At 34.7% G+C, this 15,447-nt stretch overlaps 1 protein-coding gene across 1 annotated transcript; it reads left to right on the top strand.

Annotated features, from left to right (window-relative positions):
* Positions 1-3,656: 3,656 nt before the first annotated feature.
* Positions 3,657-4,824, top strand: LOC111383987 (thioredoxin H2-like). The gene is made up of 3 exons (XM_023008189.1): positions 3,657-3,934; positions 4,280-4,402; positions 4,498-4,824. Exons 1-3 carry the CDS (start codon positions 3,725-3,727, stop codon positions 4,630-4,632), a joined length of 468 nt encoding a protein of 155 aa, XP_022863957.1. The 5' UTR covers positions 3,657-3,724; the 3' UTR covers positions 4,633-4,824.
* Positions 4,825-15,447: the final 10,623 nt, after the last annotated feature.

The raw sequence follows: 15,447 nt of genomic DNA, 5'->3' as shown, positions 1-15,447 counted from the left end.
TATCTTCACTTCTGGCGAAAATGTTACTCTAACACGTGTATTACATGTTCCTGATATGAATATGAATTTAGTATGTGGAAATCTCTTAGGAAAATCAGGCATAAAAAGTGTTTGAGTCCGGTAAACTTGTATTAACCCTAAATGGGAAATTTGTTGGAAAATGCTATTTAGTGAAGGAATGGTCAAACTTTTGTACAGTTGACAAGTTAATTAATAATAAAGTGGATTCTATTGATATTGTTGATTCTTTAAATTTATGGCATGCTAGAATAGACCACAAAGGTAAGAGTACTATGAAAAGAATGATGAAATGTGGCTTAATATCATATAATGAATATGATATATTTAAATGTAAACCTTGTATATAATCTAAAATGAATAAGAAACATTTTCAAAGTATAAATAGGACTTCAAGTATTTTGGAATTAATTTACAGTGATATATGTGAATTAAATGACACGTTAACTGGAGATGAAAATATTTATTTTATTACCTTTATAGATGATCACTCTAGATACACTTATGTTTATTTAATGAAACATAATCATGAAGCTTTGATATGTTTAAGGTATATAAAAATAAAGTTGAAATCACTTAAATAAGAAAATAAAATCTCTAAGAAGTGATAGATGAGGTGAATATTTTTCTAGTGATTTTAATTTATTTTGTGAACAACAAGGTATAGTACATCAATGTTCTACACCTAGGACACTCGAACAAAATGATTTGACTGGAAAAAAATAGAAATCTTTTTAAAATGATTAATGCTATATTAACTTATGCTAAGTTGTATTTAATTTATGGGGTGAAACATTAGTGAGTGCATGTAGAATATTAAATAAAATTCCTTCCAAATTAACAAATGTTTCTCCTTATAAATTGTGAAGAAGAAGAAAACCTAACATTGGATATTTCAAAGTGTGGGAGCATTTTGCATATTGTGAGAACAAGACCAAGTTAGGTCCAAGAGGCATCAAATGCGCCTTTGGTGATTATGCTAATAATAGAAAATCATATATATTATTAAATTTGGAGATCAATGTGATAATTGAATCAAGTAATGTTGAGTTCTACGAGAATTCTCTATCTTTGGATAATGAATTAAGGGAAAGTCGTAAAAAAAAAATATGAATCTCTAATGGAAAACAAGATGAAACATCATGGAGGCAGAATATGTAGCGGCTTGCGAAGCTGCTAAAGAAGCTGTAAGGTTCAAGAAGTTTTTTTAGACCTTGACGTGGTACCTTTGGCAATGGGACTCCTAAAGCTTTATTGCGATAATAGTGAAGTGGTTGCCAATGCTAAAGAACCAATGAGTTATTAGCGTGGCAAGCACATCGAGAGGAAATATCACCATGTTAGAGAAATTGTTCATCAAGGAGACATGACGGTTCGCAAGATTGTATCAACAAATAATCTTGTGGATCCATTCACCAAGACCTTGTCAGCTAAGGCTTTTGATGGGCATCTTGAGGGGATTTATTATTCTTATTAAGAGTTGTCTAGATTTGGGAATAAGAACAGTAATGTACTTTTGATGCACATCGAACGAGACCGTATAGATTTCTCATTTGTGTTCGCTCAAAATGAGACTTTACTCGATTATCAAACAAGTTACCTAAATCCTGAGTGAGTAATGTTCCTTTCATTGCTAGTTCAAGTTCTTTGAGATACAAATGAGTGAAGTCTTAATTAGAAGATTGATCTCGGTGCTTTGGAAATTAGTCCGAAACAATTAGAGATCATATACTTGCAATAGTGAAATCCATTAATCATTGAGATAAGACGATCGTCACTCCAAGGTACTTTCCATAAGCAAATTGAACCTGAGCTCAGTAGTCTAATGATAAGATCGTTGGACTTTATATTGTGATTTGATCACGACGAATTTGCCATATGAAAATGGAACTTAGAGAAAAATACATGTTGAAGGGCAAAACGGTCATTTTGCCAAATTCGACATATTGATGGTCAAATCGGGGTTGACTTGTGATGATACTATTATTGGATCATAATTTTCTTTTATAACTATCACTCGATTCGAGAGTGCAATCTCGCTTTTTTGGTAGAATGAGCAGGATTAATAGATGTTCTTAATTGGTCAAAAGTTGATCCAATTAGAAACATTTATTAGAGCTTGAGTCATGTGCCTCCGGTTAGGTTCCTCTCTTGGCTCCAATAAAGATGTGTGTGACTTGATTGGTCGACTGCAATAAATTTCAAGGAAATTTGTGCAATTTTCGAACTCTAATTGAGTATTATAAATATGTCCTTTTTGAGCACATTTTCATATACTTTAGGGTTAGCTACATTTCATTTTTCCCATAAGAGGGAGGCATCCAAAGGAGAACAAGAGAGAAGATCTAAGGGGAAGAGGCATTTAGCTAGACCATTAAAAGCTCCTTCAAGATTATCATCTTCCCTTTTATGTTGAGAATTTAAAACATCAAATGATTTCAAGGTGATCTGACATCCTTATTCATATGGGTTTAATCTTCAAAGGAACATTAATTTCCTATTGTGATGATTAAATCCAATAACCATCAAATTCAAGATTTCAACTCTTCATTTCTTTAAGAATACATTCAAGATGCGGGTTTCTTCTATTATATTGCATCTTTTCATTATATCCCTCATTTTGTAATGAATTTCATCTCTATCTCCTTGTTCTATTTCAATTTTGTAATGGGCTAAATGTTTAATATTGGAATTTATGATTTAACATATGTTTCATTAATATCAGTATGTTTAAAATTTAATGTCAAAATTGCCATTGTTATTGCACATTTTTTGTTATTGTGTTTACATTTCCATCATTTGGCGAATGGATGATTGGGTTAGGTGGTATGGGCAATTATTGAGATTGTTATGCTTTTTAGACCAAAATAATTAATGCCCTAGGTTGTTTTAGGAGATAGAGATATATATCTAGCCTAAATGACCTATTAAGTTATTTTCACTGGATTTAATGCAGTTGGTTGTGTTTTTATCAACATAAAAATATAGTGGATAAAACTAATCAACTAGAGTTATTTTCACTTGAGAGAGGTAATTAACTAAAATTGGAAAATCAGATTTAATATTGTAACTAGGAGATTTAAATTTTCAGTTTATTGAGATATTAATGAAACGACAGTTAAGCGATATCGTAAATCCTAACTCATTTAAAATCTAAAATCTTATCAATTTCACAGTTGTTAGTTTTAATTAAAGTTTAAAATTGTTTTATTTTCATTGCTAACTTCAAAAATTTTAATTGTGTGCATTTTTATCGTTAATTTGAATCACATATCATATAATGAGAATAAACACTCTTCGAGGGATCGACTCGGACTCACATCCACTTTATTACCTGAACACACTCTTGCACTTGCAGCATATAATTTTAGTGAACAAGTTTTTCAACAGAGAGAGAGAGAGAGAGAGAGAGAGAGAGAGAATGAACAATGTGATTTAACTTTTCCCTAACATGCATCCACTTAAGTAGATACGTTTATAAAATCTTAAAAAAAGCGCTCTGATACAAAGGATCCCAACAAGAATATATTCTTAAATAGATAAACAGATTTTTAATGAAGAAAAAGTGAATAAGGAGCATTATCAACCTGTATAAAACGCCTCCCGGCCAGTCATTTGTATAGTATAAAGAAGTTTTCCAACTCTAAATCGCTTCGGGTTAGCGTGACTTTCAGGCATCAGAAATACATCGGCTTTGTAAAGAAAGATGGGAGCTAATATTTCGACTGAGTATGAAGCCAATGGATCAACAATGAACAAGGACCTTGTTGTTACATGCAATGGATCATCAGCAAAAAATGGTCGGAATATTGTATCAAATGGATCATCATCAGCAAGCAAGGGTCGGGTTCTTGCATTCCATTCCTCCTCGAAATGGAAGATCCATTTTGAAGCCTCAAAATTGACTTCAAATCTGGTAATATTACGACTAACCTTTTAGATGAAGTAGTCTAATATGGTATCAGAGAGTAAGCACATATCTCCCATTTATGAAAATTGTTCGTGTTAACTAAATAAGTTTGTCACTGTCTAACCTAGATAACGACTTAAGCTTTTAGATGAACTGGTCTAATATGGTATCAAAGTAAGCAAAAATCTCCCATTATTGAAAATTGTTTCGTGTTAACTAAATAAATGTGTCCACTCTCTAAACTATATAATAGCTTAAGCTTTTAGACGAATCTGCATGCAGGAAATACTTCTCGACTTGATTATGACTAGCTGATAATATTAAATAATGGTTTTTACTTTCTTATTTCAGATGGTCGTTGACTTCAAAGCTTCTTGGTGTGGACCTTCCCGATCCATGGAACCTGCCATGAATGAATTTTCTGCTAAATATACAGATGTTCATTTCATTAAAATTGATGTTGATGAGTTGGAAGTATGATCATTTTCATTTTCACTTTGAACTTTAAAATTTTTCCCATTGGATTTCAGTTAACGTTTGTTTTTTAACTGTATAAAAATTGGAAACAGGATGTGGCTAAGGACTTTGGAATTCAGATTATGCCCACTTTCATACTGATAAAGAAAGGAGAAGAAGTTGATAAGCTTGTTGGAGCCAACAAAGAAGAACTTAGGAAGAAGATTGAGAAATACAGGGCTCAATAGAACCCCCATCCTACCCTACCCCAAAGTCTTGTCAAGTGGTTTTCCTACAATTCCCTTTGGTTTTAGTTTCATATATTAGCCGGGTGTGTTATCCGAAAATAAAGATGCATGAATAATGTTAATTTTTATGTAACACAATGTAATGATTTATAAATAATATTAGCACTTTTTTATTATAAAAGTGCAGTTTAAGAGCAGAATTCATTTCCTGATGGGCATCGTTGTGGAAGGACATCTTGGAAGGGTTATTTCCAAGTAGAAAAATAGTTCTATGGAATCATTAAACTATGGCGGTTGAAGGCATGTGTTATGGACTGATCTAAATTATTGAAAGTAAATTTGTAACTTAGAATTCGACAACTTATTAATCTTGCTTGTTACAAAATTTATGAATCTAAGCATCACTGAGAAAAAATCTACAGTTATGAGAAATGAGATATATCGACAAAACATGACAAAAATGAATTACGTCATTTAAAAACTTTTAAATTTAAAGTAGTTGCTTTTATTTGTCTGGAAAAGTAACCTCTTTCACTATTTCTCAAAGCGCTTTGAAGGATTCCTAGGTTAATCTTCAGTATTTCTCTGACAAGGCAACTATGCTTTGAACATGAACAAAATTTGAGTAATAAAATTGACACGTGCGCCAATTTCATATTAAATTTTATGAATGTACTTTCGGTCAAAAGAGGCAAACATTTGATGGAATAATGTCAAGGAAAAAAAGTAAATATGCTTCTAGTAGAATCTTAATATCTATTGAAAATTTGGAGATGAACAAACAATGAGAATAATTTCAAGAGAACATTCAAACTTTCGGTTATTTTACTTCACTTGACTTATTGAAAATGAGTAATATCACAAGCCTTTTATAGTAATGAATAATACCAAAGGATTTCACTAATTCGGCGTATGAACAACAACCATGCTACTTGTACAAGCTTAGTCATTGTACCTTTTTTAAGACAACACATGGTAACATCTAATCGGAAGTTGCCAAAAAAAAAAAAAAAAAGACACCCATGCAGGTACTGCTAGTGCAACACCACTAACAGATTTGTAAACAAATCCCCTCTATGGATAATACCTAAGGACATAGAATTAACTTATCTAAATAAAATTTATATTTCAAACAAAGCGAATGGTAAAGATTCGGAAACCGAAAATCTGAGATTTACTTGGAGAATCATAATTTTTGGCACAATAGGAATCAATATCACTCTTAATATTATCATCAGCAACATTTGTATCATTTGAGGCCTTTTGAAACTCTTGACTCCTATTTGCTTTGAGATACTTTGCCAATTTCTTCTAATGTTTCTATTCTTTTGTTGTAGTGTCACCACGCCTCTCCTAACAATGTGGTTGAAACATTATTCACTTTCGAAGTAAATTTTTTGACTAATAGCATAGTCACCAAGTCTTATATGACTTAGGCAAGGAAAACAACAAAATAATCACCTTATCTTCATCCTCAATCTTAATATCAATGTAAAACTACTCCATCACACTTATAAAATCTATTCAAAACCATGATTTATCCCCCCGTTTGAAATACTACATATTTGTTAGAGATTTAAACATATACAAATATTTTAATATTTTCCTTAACATAGAAGAACATTTCTCATCCAAAATACCATAAATTAAATCCAAAGAACAAGCTAATCTGATGGTACAATTTTTCAGTTTTTCCACTAAACTTAACTTTTTTCTTTTTCAAAAGTTTGTTTCTGAAACCAAACCAAATCGATACCACATGGTTTCGGTTTCGATTTCCAATACTACAAATGAAACCAAATGGTTCCATTATCAAATAACTATCGATTTTCGGTTTGGTTTCAGTTTTTGTTGAATCGGGCCTGAACCAAAACCATACCCAAGCCTAGTTACATCTCTTCCCCCCCCCCCCCCAACTGGATTAGTGTACTCATAATTACATCATTGATCCCTTAATTTAATCTATGTTGTAATGTGATCCAAATTCTAATATGCATTGGAGTCTTAGTTGAAATGGTCTTGAAAAGATCAAATTTATGGATCGGGAGAAAAGTGGTCGTATTTTCGCTAGCCTGCATTAGCTGGCCGCTAGAGCGGCACCAACATATTTTGAATAGAGACTCTTCGCCTGCCTGTTACCATTGTCGTTCAAGCAGCAGTGTTATTCAGCCCAGCCCATTTTTCACGTTTTAACGCGTTTTAGACTTTTATCTATCTTCAACTTGGTTTCTAAGGTTATATATATATAAGCCTTGATTTATATTGTTCCTATAATATTCATACAACATTATGAGAGTTTTAGATCTTAGTTGAGAGCATTGAAATCTTATTATAAACACAATTACTATTGATTATAGTGGATTTCTCCTCTCTTGCAGCCACAGATAAAGCATGGTCAGAAAGGTAAAATCTCAACTTAGTAAAGAGTTTGGGATGAAGAATTTGGATGCAATAAAGAAAATTGTTGGTATGAAAATATTAAGGGATAGTTAGGCTGGAAGATTATATTTAAGTCAGAAGTGATTCATTGAGAATGTGTTTCAAAGGTTCAATTTATTGAATGCTAAGGCTTTTAGTACTCCCTCAACTGCCTACTTCAAATTATAGTCTAGATGGTATCCTCAACCAGACATTGATTATATGTCTCGGGTACCTTATTCCAATGTAGTTGGTGTCAGAGAATGAAAGACTTAGTTGTTTTCATATATATGTTTACAGCCGGGTGTTATATATTTATATGTAGGAGAAGAGGTCATATTCTATTATATACAAATCTTATTCCTACAATCAAGTTACTGTGTAAAGAGAAAAAAAAACTTTCTATCCCATTTCCTATAATTCTTCAATCTTTCCTCAATTCACGCCGACACTCCCCCTCAAGTTGATGCATATGGATCCATTATGCGCAACTTGACCAGCGTGCTGTAGAAATCTTTGTTTGACACAACTTTGGTAAGTATATCTGCTAGTTGGTCCTCGGACTTGACAAATGGAAACCGAATTGTCTTAGTCTCTAAGTTATGTTTGATGAAATGCCGATCTACCTCTACATGCTTCATTCGATCATGCTAAATTGGGTTGTTCGAAATATCTATGGCGGCTTTATTGTCACAAAAGAAGTTCATTTCGATTTTGGGAGCAAAACCAATCTCAGCTAGCAATCTTTTCAACCAAAGAATCTCACACAAACCCTTGGCCATCCCACGAAATTCTGCTTCTACACTGGAGAGTGCCACTACTTTTTGTTTCTTAATTCTCCATGTAACAAGATTTCCACCAACAAATGTGAAATACCCTGAAGTCGACTTACGGTCCGTGATGTTCCCGGCCCAATCTGCATCTGTATAACCATCAACTCCCAGATGGCCATTCTTAGAAAACATGAGTCCTTTCCCTAGAGAGGACTTTAAGTACTTTAGTATTCGAGTTACAGCCTCCATGTGTTCTTCACTTGGACAATGCATAAATGGACTCACTACACTCACGGCATATGCAATATCTGGACGGGTATGAGAGAGATAAATTAATTTTCCAACTAATCGTTGGTATCTTCCCTTATCAGTTGGTTTCTGATCCAGATATATTTCGAGCTTGTGATTCTGTACAATTGGGGTCTCCACTGGTTTGCACTCCAATAGTCCAACCTCAGATAATAAATCTAGAATATATTTTCTTTGGCATAGAAAGATGCCTTGGTTTGATCTGGCAACCTCTATTCCCAGAAAATACTTGAGTCCACCTAGATTTTTCATTTCAGATTCACTATCCAACCGCCTTTGAAGTCTTGATATTTCTTCAATATCATCTCCTGTGATGATCATATCGTCAACATAGACAATTAGAGCTGTTATCTTGCCCTATCGATTTTTGAGAAATAGAGTATGATCTGTGTTGCTTTGTCGAAAACCATACTTCTTCATTGCCAAGCTAAATCTCCCAAATCATGCTCGCGACGATTGCTTTAATCCATATAAGGCTCGCTGTAATTTGCACACCTCATTAGTTCCGGTGATCAGTGAGTATCCTGGTGGGATGTCCATATAAACCTCTTCTTCGAGATTGTCGTGAAGAAAGGCATTTTCACATCAAGCTGGTGGAGTGGCCAATCTAGGTTTCCTGCAATTGATAACAATACTCTAATAGTATTTAGCTTAGCTATCGGTGAGAAAGTTTCTTGATAGTCTACACCATATGTTTGAGTATACCCTTTTGCCACAGGTCTTGCCTTATATCTTTCTATAGATCTGTCAGCTTTGTGTTTGATAGAAAACACCCATTTGCAACCAGCTGTTTTCTTTCCTTTTGGTAATGGCACTAGCTCCATGTCTTGTTTTTCATTAATGCTTCCATCTCATCTTTGATTGCTTGAGTCCACTTCGGATCTTCCAAGGCTTCCTCCACCCTTGTTGGAACATGACAAATAGAAATGTTATGTACAAAGTTCTTGAGGGGTTCAGTCAATCCCTTTGTGGAGACATAATTGGCAATGGGATATCTTGATCTTCTTTCCTCAATATCTGGTGAATAGCGGCTTGGAGGCTTGCCACGATTGTGCCTGTAAGGTAATATATAACCACTAGGAGATTCTGTAATATTTGTGTTGTAAGAGTTTACCTCAGGATCATTCTCAGGAGTTGGGTCTTCGGGTACCATAAAGGGGGAAAAGATTGCAGCTTCGTGATCAGCTTCATGGTGTTCAAGAGTCGAAGGAGTCTGATAAGCTTCACAGTGTTCAAGAGGAGGAGTAGCTGGAGGCACATCTTCTGATTGCATTGGTTCGACATGTTCTTCAGATAAGCCCAACCAATCCAATTTCATCCAATTCGGTTCTTCCTGTCTAGTCTCCCCCTGAAGATGAGAATTGGGTAAAAAAAAAAGGTTTCGCTTTCCATAAAAGTGACATCCATGGTAATATAGGTGCGATTAGAAGAGGGATCGTAGCATCTATAGCCTTTTTGATGAACTGCATACCCCAAAAATAAGCACTTGCGGGCACAAGGATCAAGCTGAGTCCGTTGATTCTTATGGAGATGGACATAAGCTACACACCCAAACACATGAGGTGGAAGCATCAATACTGTTGGTACAGTGGTATATATAGAGATGGCATGTAATGGTGTTTGGATACCCAACACCTTAGAGGGCATTCGATTTATAAGATATACTGCAGTGGTAACCGCATCCGCCCAGTACCTATTAGGAGCATGAGCACCAATCAAGAGAGCACGGGCAGTTTCAAGGACATGTTTATTTTTTCGCTCAGCCACGCCATTTTGTTGAGGAGTCTGGGGGCATAAAGTCTCATGAATGATGCCATGTTACTAAAAATAATCATAGAATTTGTGATTGATATATTCACCACCATTGTCCGATCGAAGAATCTGAATCTTAGATGAAAATTGTGTTTGCACCATAATATGAAATGCCTTAAACATACCAAATACTTCATCCTTATGTTTTAGCAAATAAAGCTAAGTCATGCGGGTACAATCATCAACATATAACGCGAACCATTTGTACCCAGATACAGTAGTAACTGGGGAAGGTCCCCACACATCGGAATGGATTAATACAAAAATAGTACTCTTTTTATTCAAGCTCAAGGGATAGGACACCCTATGACTTTTTGCTAATATGCAAGTTTTACATTGAAAATTAAAATGTGTCAACTGAGTAAATAAATGTGGGAACAAATGTTTCATGTATATGAAGGATGGATGTCCTAATCGGCGATGCCAAAGCTAGATTTCCTTTTCTTTGATTCCACGAGAATGCTGCGTTTAATGTGCTCGACCCACACTAAAATCATCCATATAATAAAGTCCCCCTCTCTTAGTACCACGCCCAATGATCTCCTTGCTGAGAATATCCTGGAGAAGGCAAAAATCAGGGTACATTAGCACCATATAGTTAAGATCAGATGTTACTTGACTCATAGAGAGGAGCTTATGAGATGATGGAACAAGTAGTGTATTATGCAACTGTAAAGTAGGAGATAAAGTCACAGTTCCAGCACCAGTAACAGGAGAGAGATCACCGTTAGCATTGACAATATTTGTTCGTCTCGGTAATGAAGTGTGCGTGAAATCCTTACCGGAGAACGTCATATGGTCAGTGGTGTCGGAGTCCAGCAGCCACGCACCATGATTAGTATCATTAGATTAACTGTAACAGATACAACCATAGTTACCTGAGTTCAGGACCGGTGGAGCCTGTGATGTCAAGGATAAATGAGGCTCTGCAGTGACCACAGCTGCCTTACTGGGATGTTCATCTTTATTTTCCATGTCAAGATGTTTCTTAGCTTGGAGTTCCTTCCACCAATCTGGATACCCGTTCAATTTAAAGCAATTTTCACGAGTATGCCTTTGATTGCTACAATAGGTGCATTTTGAGCCCTCTGATGATGTACGAGATTTCTATTTCCCATTATGCAAGGTAGTAGGTTGGTCAGAAGGACCCAATCTAAGTCCTTTGGAGGCAAGAACAGCACTAGGAACAAAATCTTCACTACCAAAAATCATAACAGCCTGGCGAATTACTTCACAAGGACTTAAGCATAAGCTTGCTCCACGGTGGCGAATGGGCGAAGCTGCAACACATCACTTCGAATTTTATCCAGTCGGTCGTCAAGGCCATCCAAGAAAGTATAGACCCGATCTTCTTGAAGAATAGCATTATACTTCTTAATATCACTTGCACACTCCATAGGATTAGGATGTCGAAAATCTATCTCACGCCATAACCCTTGGAGATCATTGTAGTATTTCTCAAGAGATCATCCAGCTTGTTTAAGTTTTGTCACACGACGTTTCAAATCATAAACCTGAGATGTGTCACTTCCATCAAAGTAAGTGGTAGCAATGGAGTCCCACACCAATTTGGCCGTAGGAAACCATATAAAATTCCCTATTAATGAGGAATCCATGGAGTTAATTAGCCAACCTTTGACAATAGCGTTGTCTGTGCGCCATTTGCGAAAGGATGGATCCGTTGAGGGTGGTTGTGGAATGTCTCCATTGATATATCCCGACTTGTGTTTGTCGGAGATATACATCTCGACAACTTAGGACCACAGGGCAAAGTTGGTACCATCCAACTTGATGCCAATCGGAGCAGCGGAAGGTTCGGTGGTTAAGGCAGGTGTTTGGATCTTAGTAAAGGCTTCAGTCATTTTTGCTGTGAATTCGATGAAGATAGAATCAGACTGAGATGCACCAGTTTGTTGTTCTGCATTAGAGTCTGACATAATTGGAGAGGTAAGAAAAAAATGAATTTATGGTTTTATGGTATGATAATGCCTAGGATGTTGCTCTGATACCATGTCAGAGAATGAAAAACTCAGTTGTTTTTATATATATGTTTATAGCCGGGTGTTACATATTTATATGTAGGAGAAGAGGTCCTATTCTAGTATATACAAATCTTATTCCTACAATCAAGTTACTGTGTAAAGAGAAAAAAACTTTCTATCCCATTTCCTATAATTCTTCAATCTTTCCTCAATTCATGCCGACAGTTGGTTCGCTAATGTATTCTATGATTTGTATAAGTCCAAATTTGGCACATGTAGTCAGTACAGTTAGTAGGTAAATGGAAAATCCTAATAAGGAACATTGGAAAGCAGTGCAATGGATATTCAGATACTTGAAGGGCTCAACTGATGCTTGCTTGCATTTTGGTAGAAATTCAATTGGAGTCATTGGGTATGTGGATTCAAATTATATAGAGGATCTAGATAAAAGGAGATCACTTAGAGGGTATGTGTTTATCCTTGGAAGCTATGCTATCAACTAGAAAGCTACTTTATTGTAATTCCAGTAATTTCTTTATCATTTCCTCATTCTTGGTTCTTTGTTTCTTCTCTTCCCATTGTGAAAATATTCCTCAACAAACTCAAATGATATTCTACAATGGAGAATGAAACTACTATGGACGATCAAATTGATGAACCAAGACCTTGTTCCTTTGGACCATTTTGATGGGATGAATTTCACAATATGGCAAGACAAGTTGAAGTTTCTTCTAACTGCATTGAAGATCTTCTACATTCTTGATTCAGATTTAGCACCACTTGCAGATCCAACGAATAAAGATATTGAAGCCATGAAAGCGAAAAGATTAATGGGTCAAGAGGATAAACTCATTTGCTGATGCTCTATCCGACCGACTATACGATCTCTATACAAATACCTCATCGGCAAGAGACATATGAATGCTTTGGAGAAGTCGAAGAAGAAGAAGAAGGTACCAAGAAATTCATCATATCAAGGTACTTTGATTTTAAATTTCTTGATAATATTCATCTTCTTCCCCAAGTGCATGAATTGTAGGTTCTTGTCAATAAGTTGAAGGCGGTCAAAATTGAAATCCCGAAATCCTTCCTAGTATGAGCAATTATTGTAAACTCTAGAGAACTTGGAAAGGCTATCAGAAGAAAATCATGCATAGTTCCAAAAATTATTCTCTGGAACAATTGCAGAAACATCTTCGAATTGAGAAAGAGTCAAGGGCAAGAGATAAGAATAATTCTTCTTATAAAGGCACTTCAAAGGTTGATGCCATGGAAAAGACAAAACCTTGACACAAATCCAATTAGAGAGAGCCTTCTAAAAACTTTAACAATGTTAAGAAGAAGTCCAAGGGAGGTTTTTTTGTTAGTGGGAAACCCAGACATTATGCAAAAGAATATCGACATCGAAAACAAAACTACTCAAAAGGAAAAGTGAACTCCATCAAAAAAGATAACATTGTAGCCACCATAAATGAGATCAATGCTATCAAGAAAAAGATTCCCCATATGTGGTATGATACATGTGCAATTGTACATGTGTCATATGATAAGTCCTTATTCATGATATATAATGAAGTGGATGGAGATCAAAATATTCAAATCGGTAACAAAGGCTACTCCAAGGTGCTTGAAAAAGGAAATGTAGAAATTATCTTCACTTCTGGCAAAAATGTTACTCTAACACGTGTTACATATTCCTTATATGAATAGGAATTTAGTAAGTGGAAATCTCTCAAGAAAATCAAGCATAAAAAGTGTTTATGAGTCGGTAAACTTGTATTATTCTTAAATGGGATATTTGTTGGAAAACGCTATTTTAGTGAAGAAATGGTCAAACTTTTGTACAGTTGACAAGTTAATTATTAATAAAGTGGATTCCGTGATATTGTTGATTCTTTAAATTTATGGAATGCTAGAATAGGCCACAAAGGTAAGAGTACTATAAAAAGAATGATGAAATGTGACTTAATATCATATAATGAATATGATACATTTAAATGTAAACCTTGTGTAAAATCTAAAATGATTAAGAAACCTTATCAAAGTGTAAATAGGAATTCAAGTACTTTGGAATTAATTCATAGTGATATATGTGAATTAAATGACATGTTAACTAGATATGGAAATATATATTTTATTTTCTTTATAGATGATCACTCTAGATATACTTATGTTTATTTAATGAAACATAATCATGAAGCTTTGATATGTTTAAGGCATATAAAAATAAAGTTGAAAATCACTTAAATAAGAAAATAAAATCTCTACGAAGTGATAGAGAAGACGAATATTTTTCTAGTTATTTTGATTTATTTTGTTAACAAGGCATAATACAACAATGTTCTACACCTAAGACACTTGAACAAAATGGTTTGACTGAAAAAAATAGAAATCTTTTTGCAATGATTAATGCTATATTAACTTATGCGAAGTTGATATTTAATTTATGGAGTGAAACATTATTGAGTGCATGCAGAATATTAAATAAAATTCCTTCTAAACTAACAAATGTTTCTCCTTATAAATTGTAAAGAAGAAGAAAACCTAACATTGGATACTTCAAAGTGTGGGTGTGTTTTTGATATTGTAAGAACACAAACCCGAATAGGACCAAGTTAGGTCTAAGAGGTATCAAATGTGCCTTTGCTGGTTATGCTAATAATAGCAAATCATATATATTATTAAATTTGGAGATCAATGTGATAATTTAATCAAGTAATGTCAAGTTCTTCAAGAATTCTCTATCTTTGGATAATGAATTAAGGGAACGTCGTAATGAAATTTGAATCTCTAATGGAAAACAAGATGAAACGTCATGGAGGCAGAATATGTAGCGACTTGCGAAGCTGCTAAAGAAGTTGTATGGTTCAAGAAGTTTTTTTAGACCTTGACGTGGTACCTTTAGCAATGGGACCCCTGAAGCTTTATTTGCGATAATAGTAGAGCGGTTTCCGATGCTAAAGAACCAACGAGTTATTAGCGCGGCAAGCACATCGAGTCGAAATATCACCTTGTTAGAGAAATTGTTCATCAAGAAGACATGACGGGTAGTAAGATTGTATTAGCAGATAATCTTGTGGATCCATTCACCAAGACCTTGTTAGCTAAGGCTTTTGATGGCATCTTGAGGCGATGGGTATTCTTAATACGTCACATATACTTTTAAAAAAGGGCAAATGGGAGATTGATAGTTTGATGCCCTTTCTTCGAGTAGTATTTTGTAAAACGACATTATGAATTAACGTTCGTTATTCGTGTGTTACAATTTGAAACGATTATCTAAGGTTCATTGATCATATAGAATGTCAAAAATTGTATACTCGATGGTTCAAGTATAATAAGACATAATTCGTGATGTAATAAAAAATATGTCGTTCACAATTAGTATATAAAGTTGGACGTTTTATGCCAATAAGATTGCATTGTTCTCATTAAGATTTCTCTAAATTTTGGAATAAGAACAATAATGTGTTTTAATGCACATTGACCGGGACCACGTAGATGACTCATTTGTAACCGCT

The sequence above is a fragment of the Olea europaea genome, unplaced genomic scaffold, assembly GCF_002742605.1.
Source record: "Olea europaea var. sylvestris unplaced genomic scaffold, O_europaea_v1 scaffold2801, whole genome shotgun sequence".
Taxonomy (NCBI): Eukaryota; Viridiplantae; Streptophyta; class Magnoliopsida; order Lamiales; family Oleaceae; genus Olea; species Olea europaea.
The sequence above is the reverse complement of the archived record's forward strand: the minus strand, read 5'-3'. Positions and strand labels throughout refer to the sequence as shown.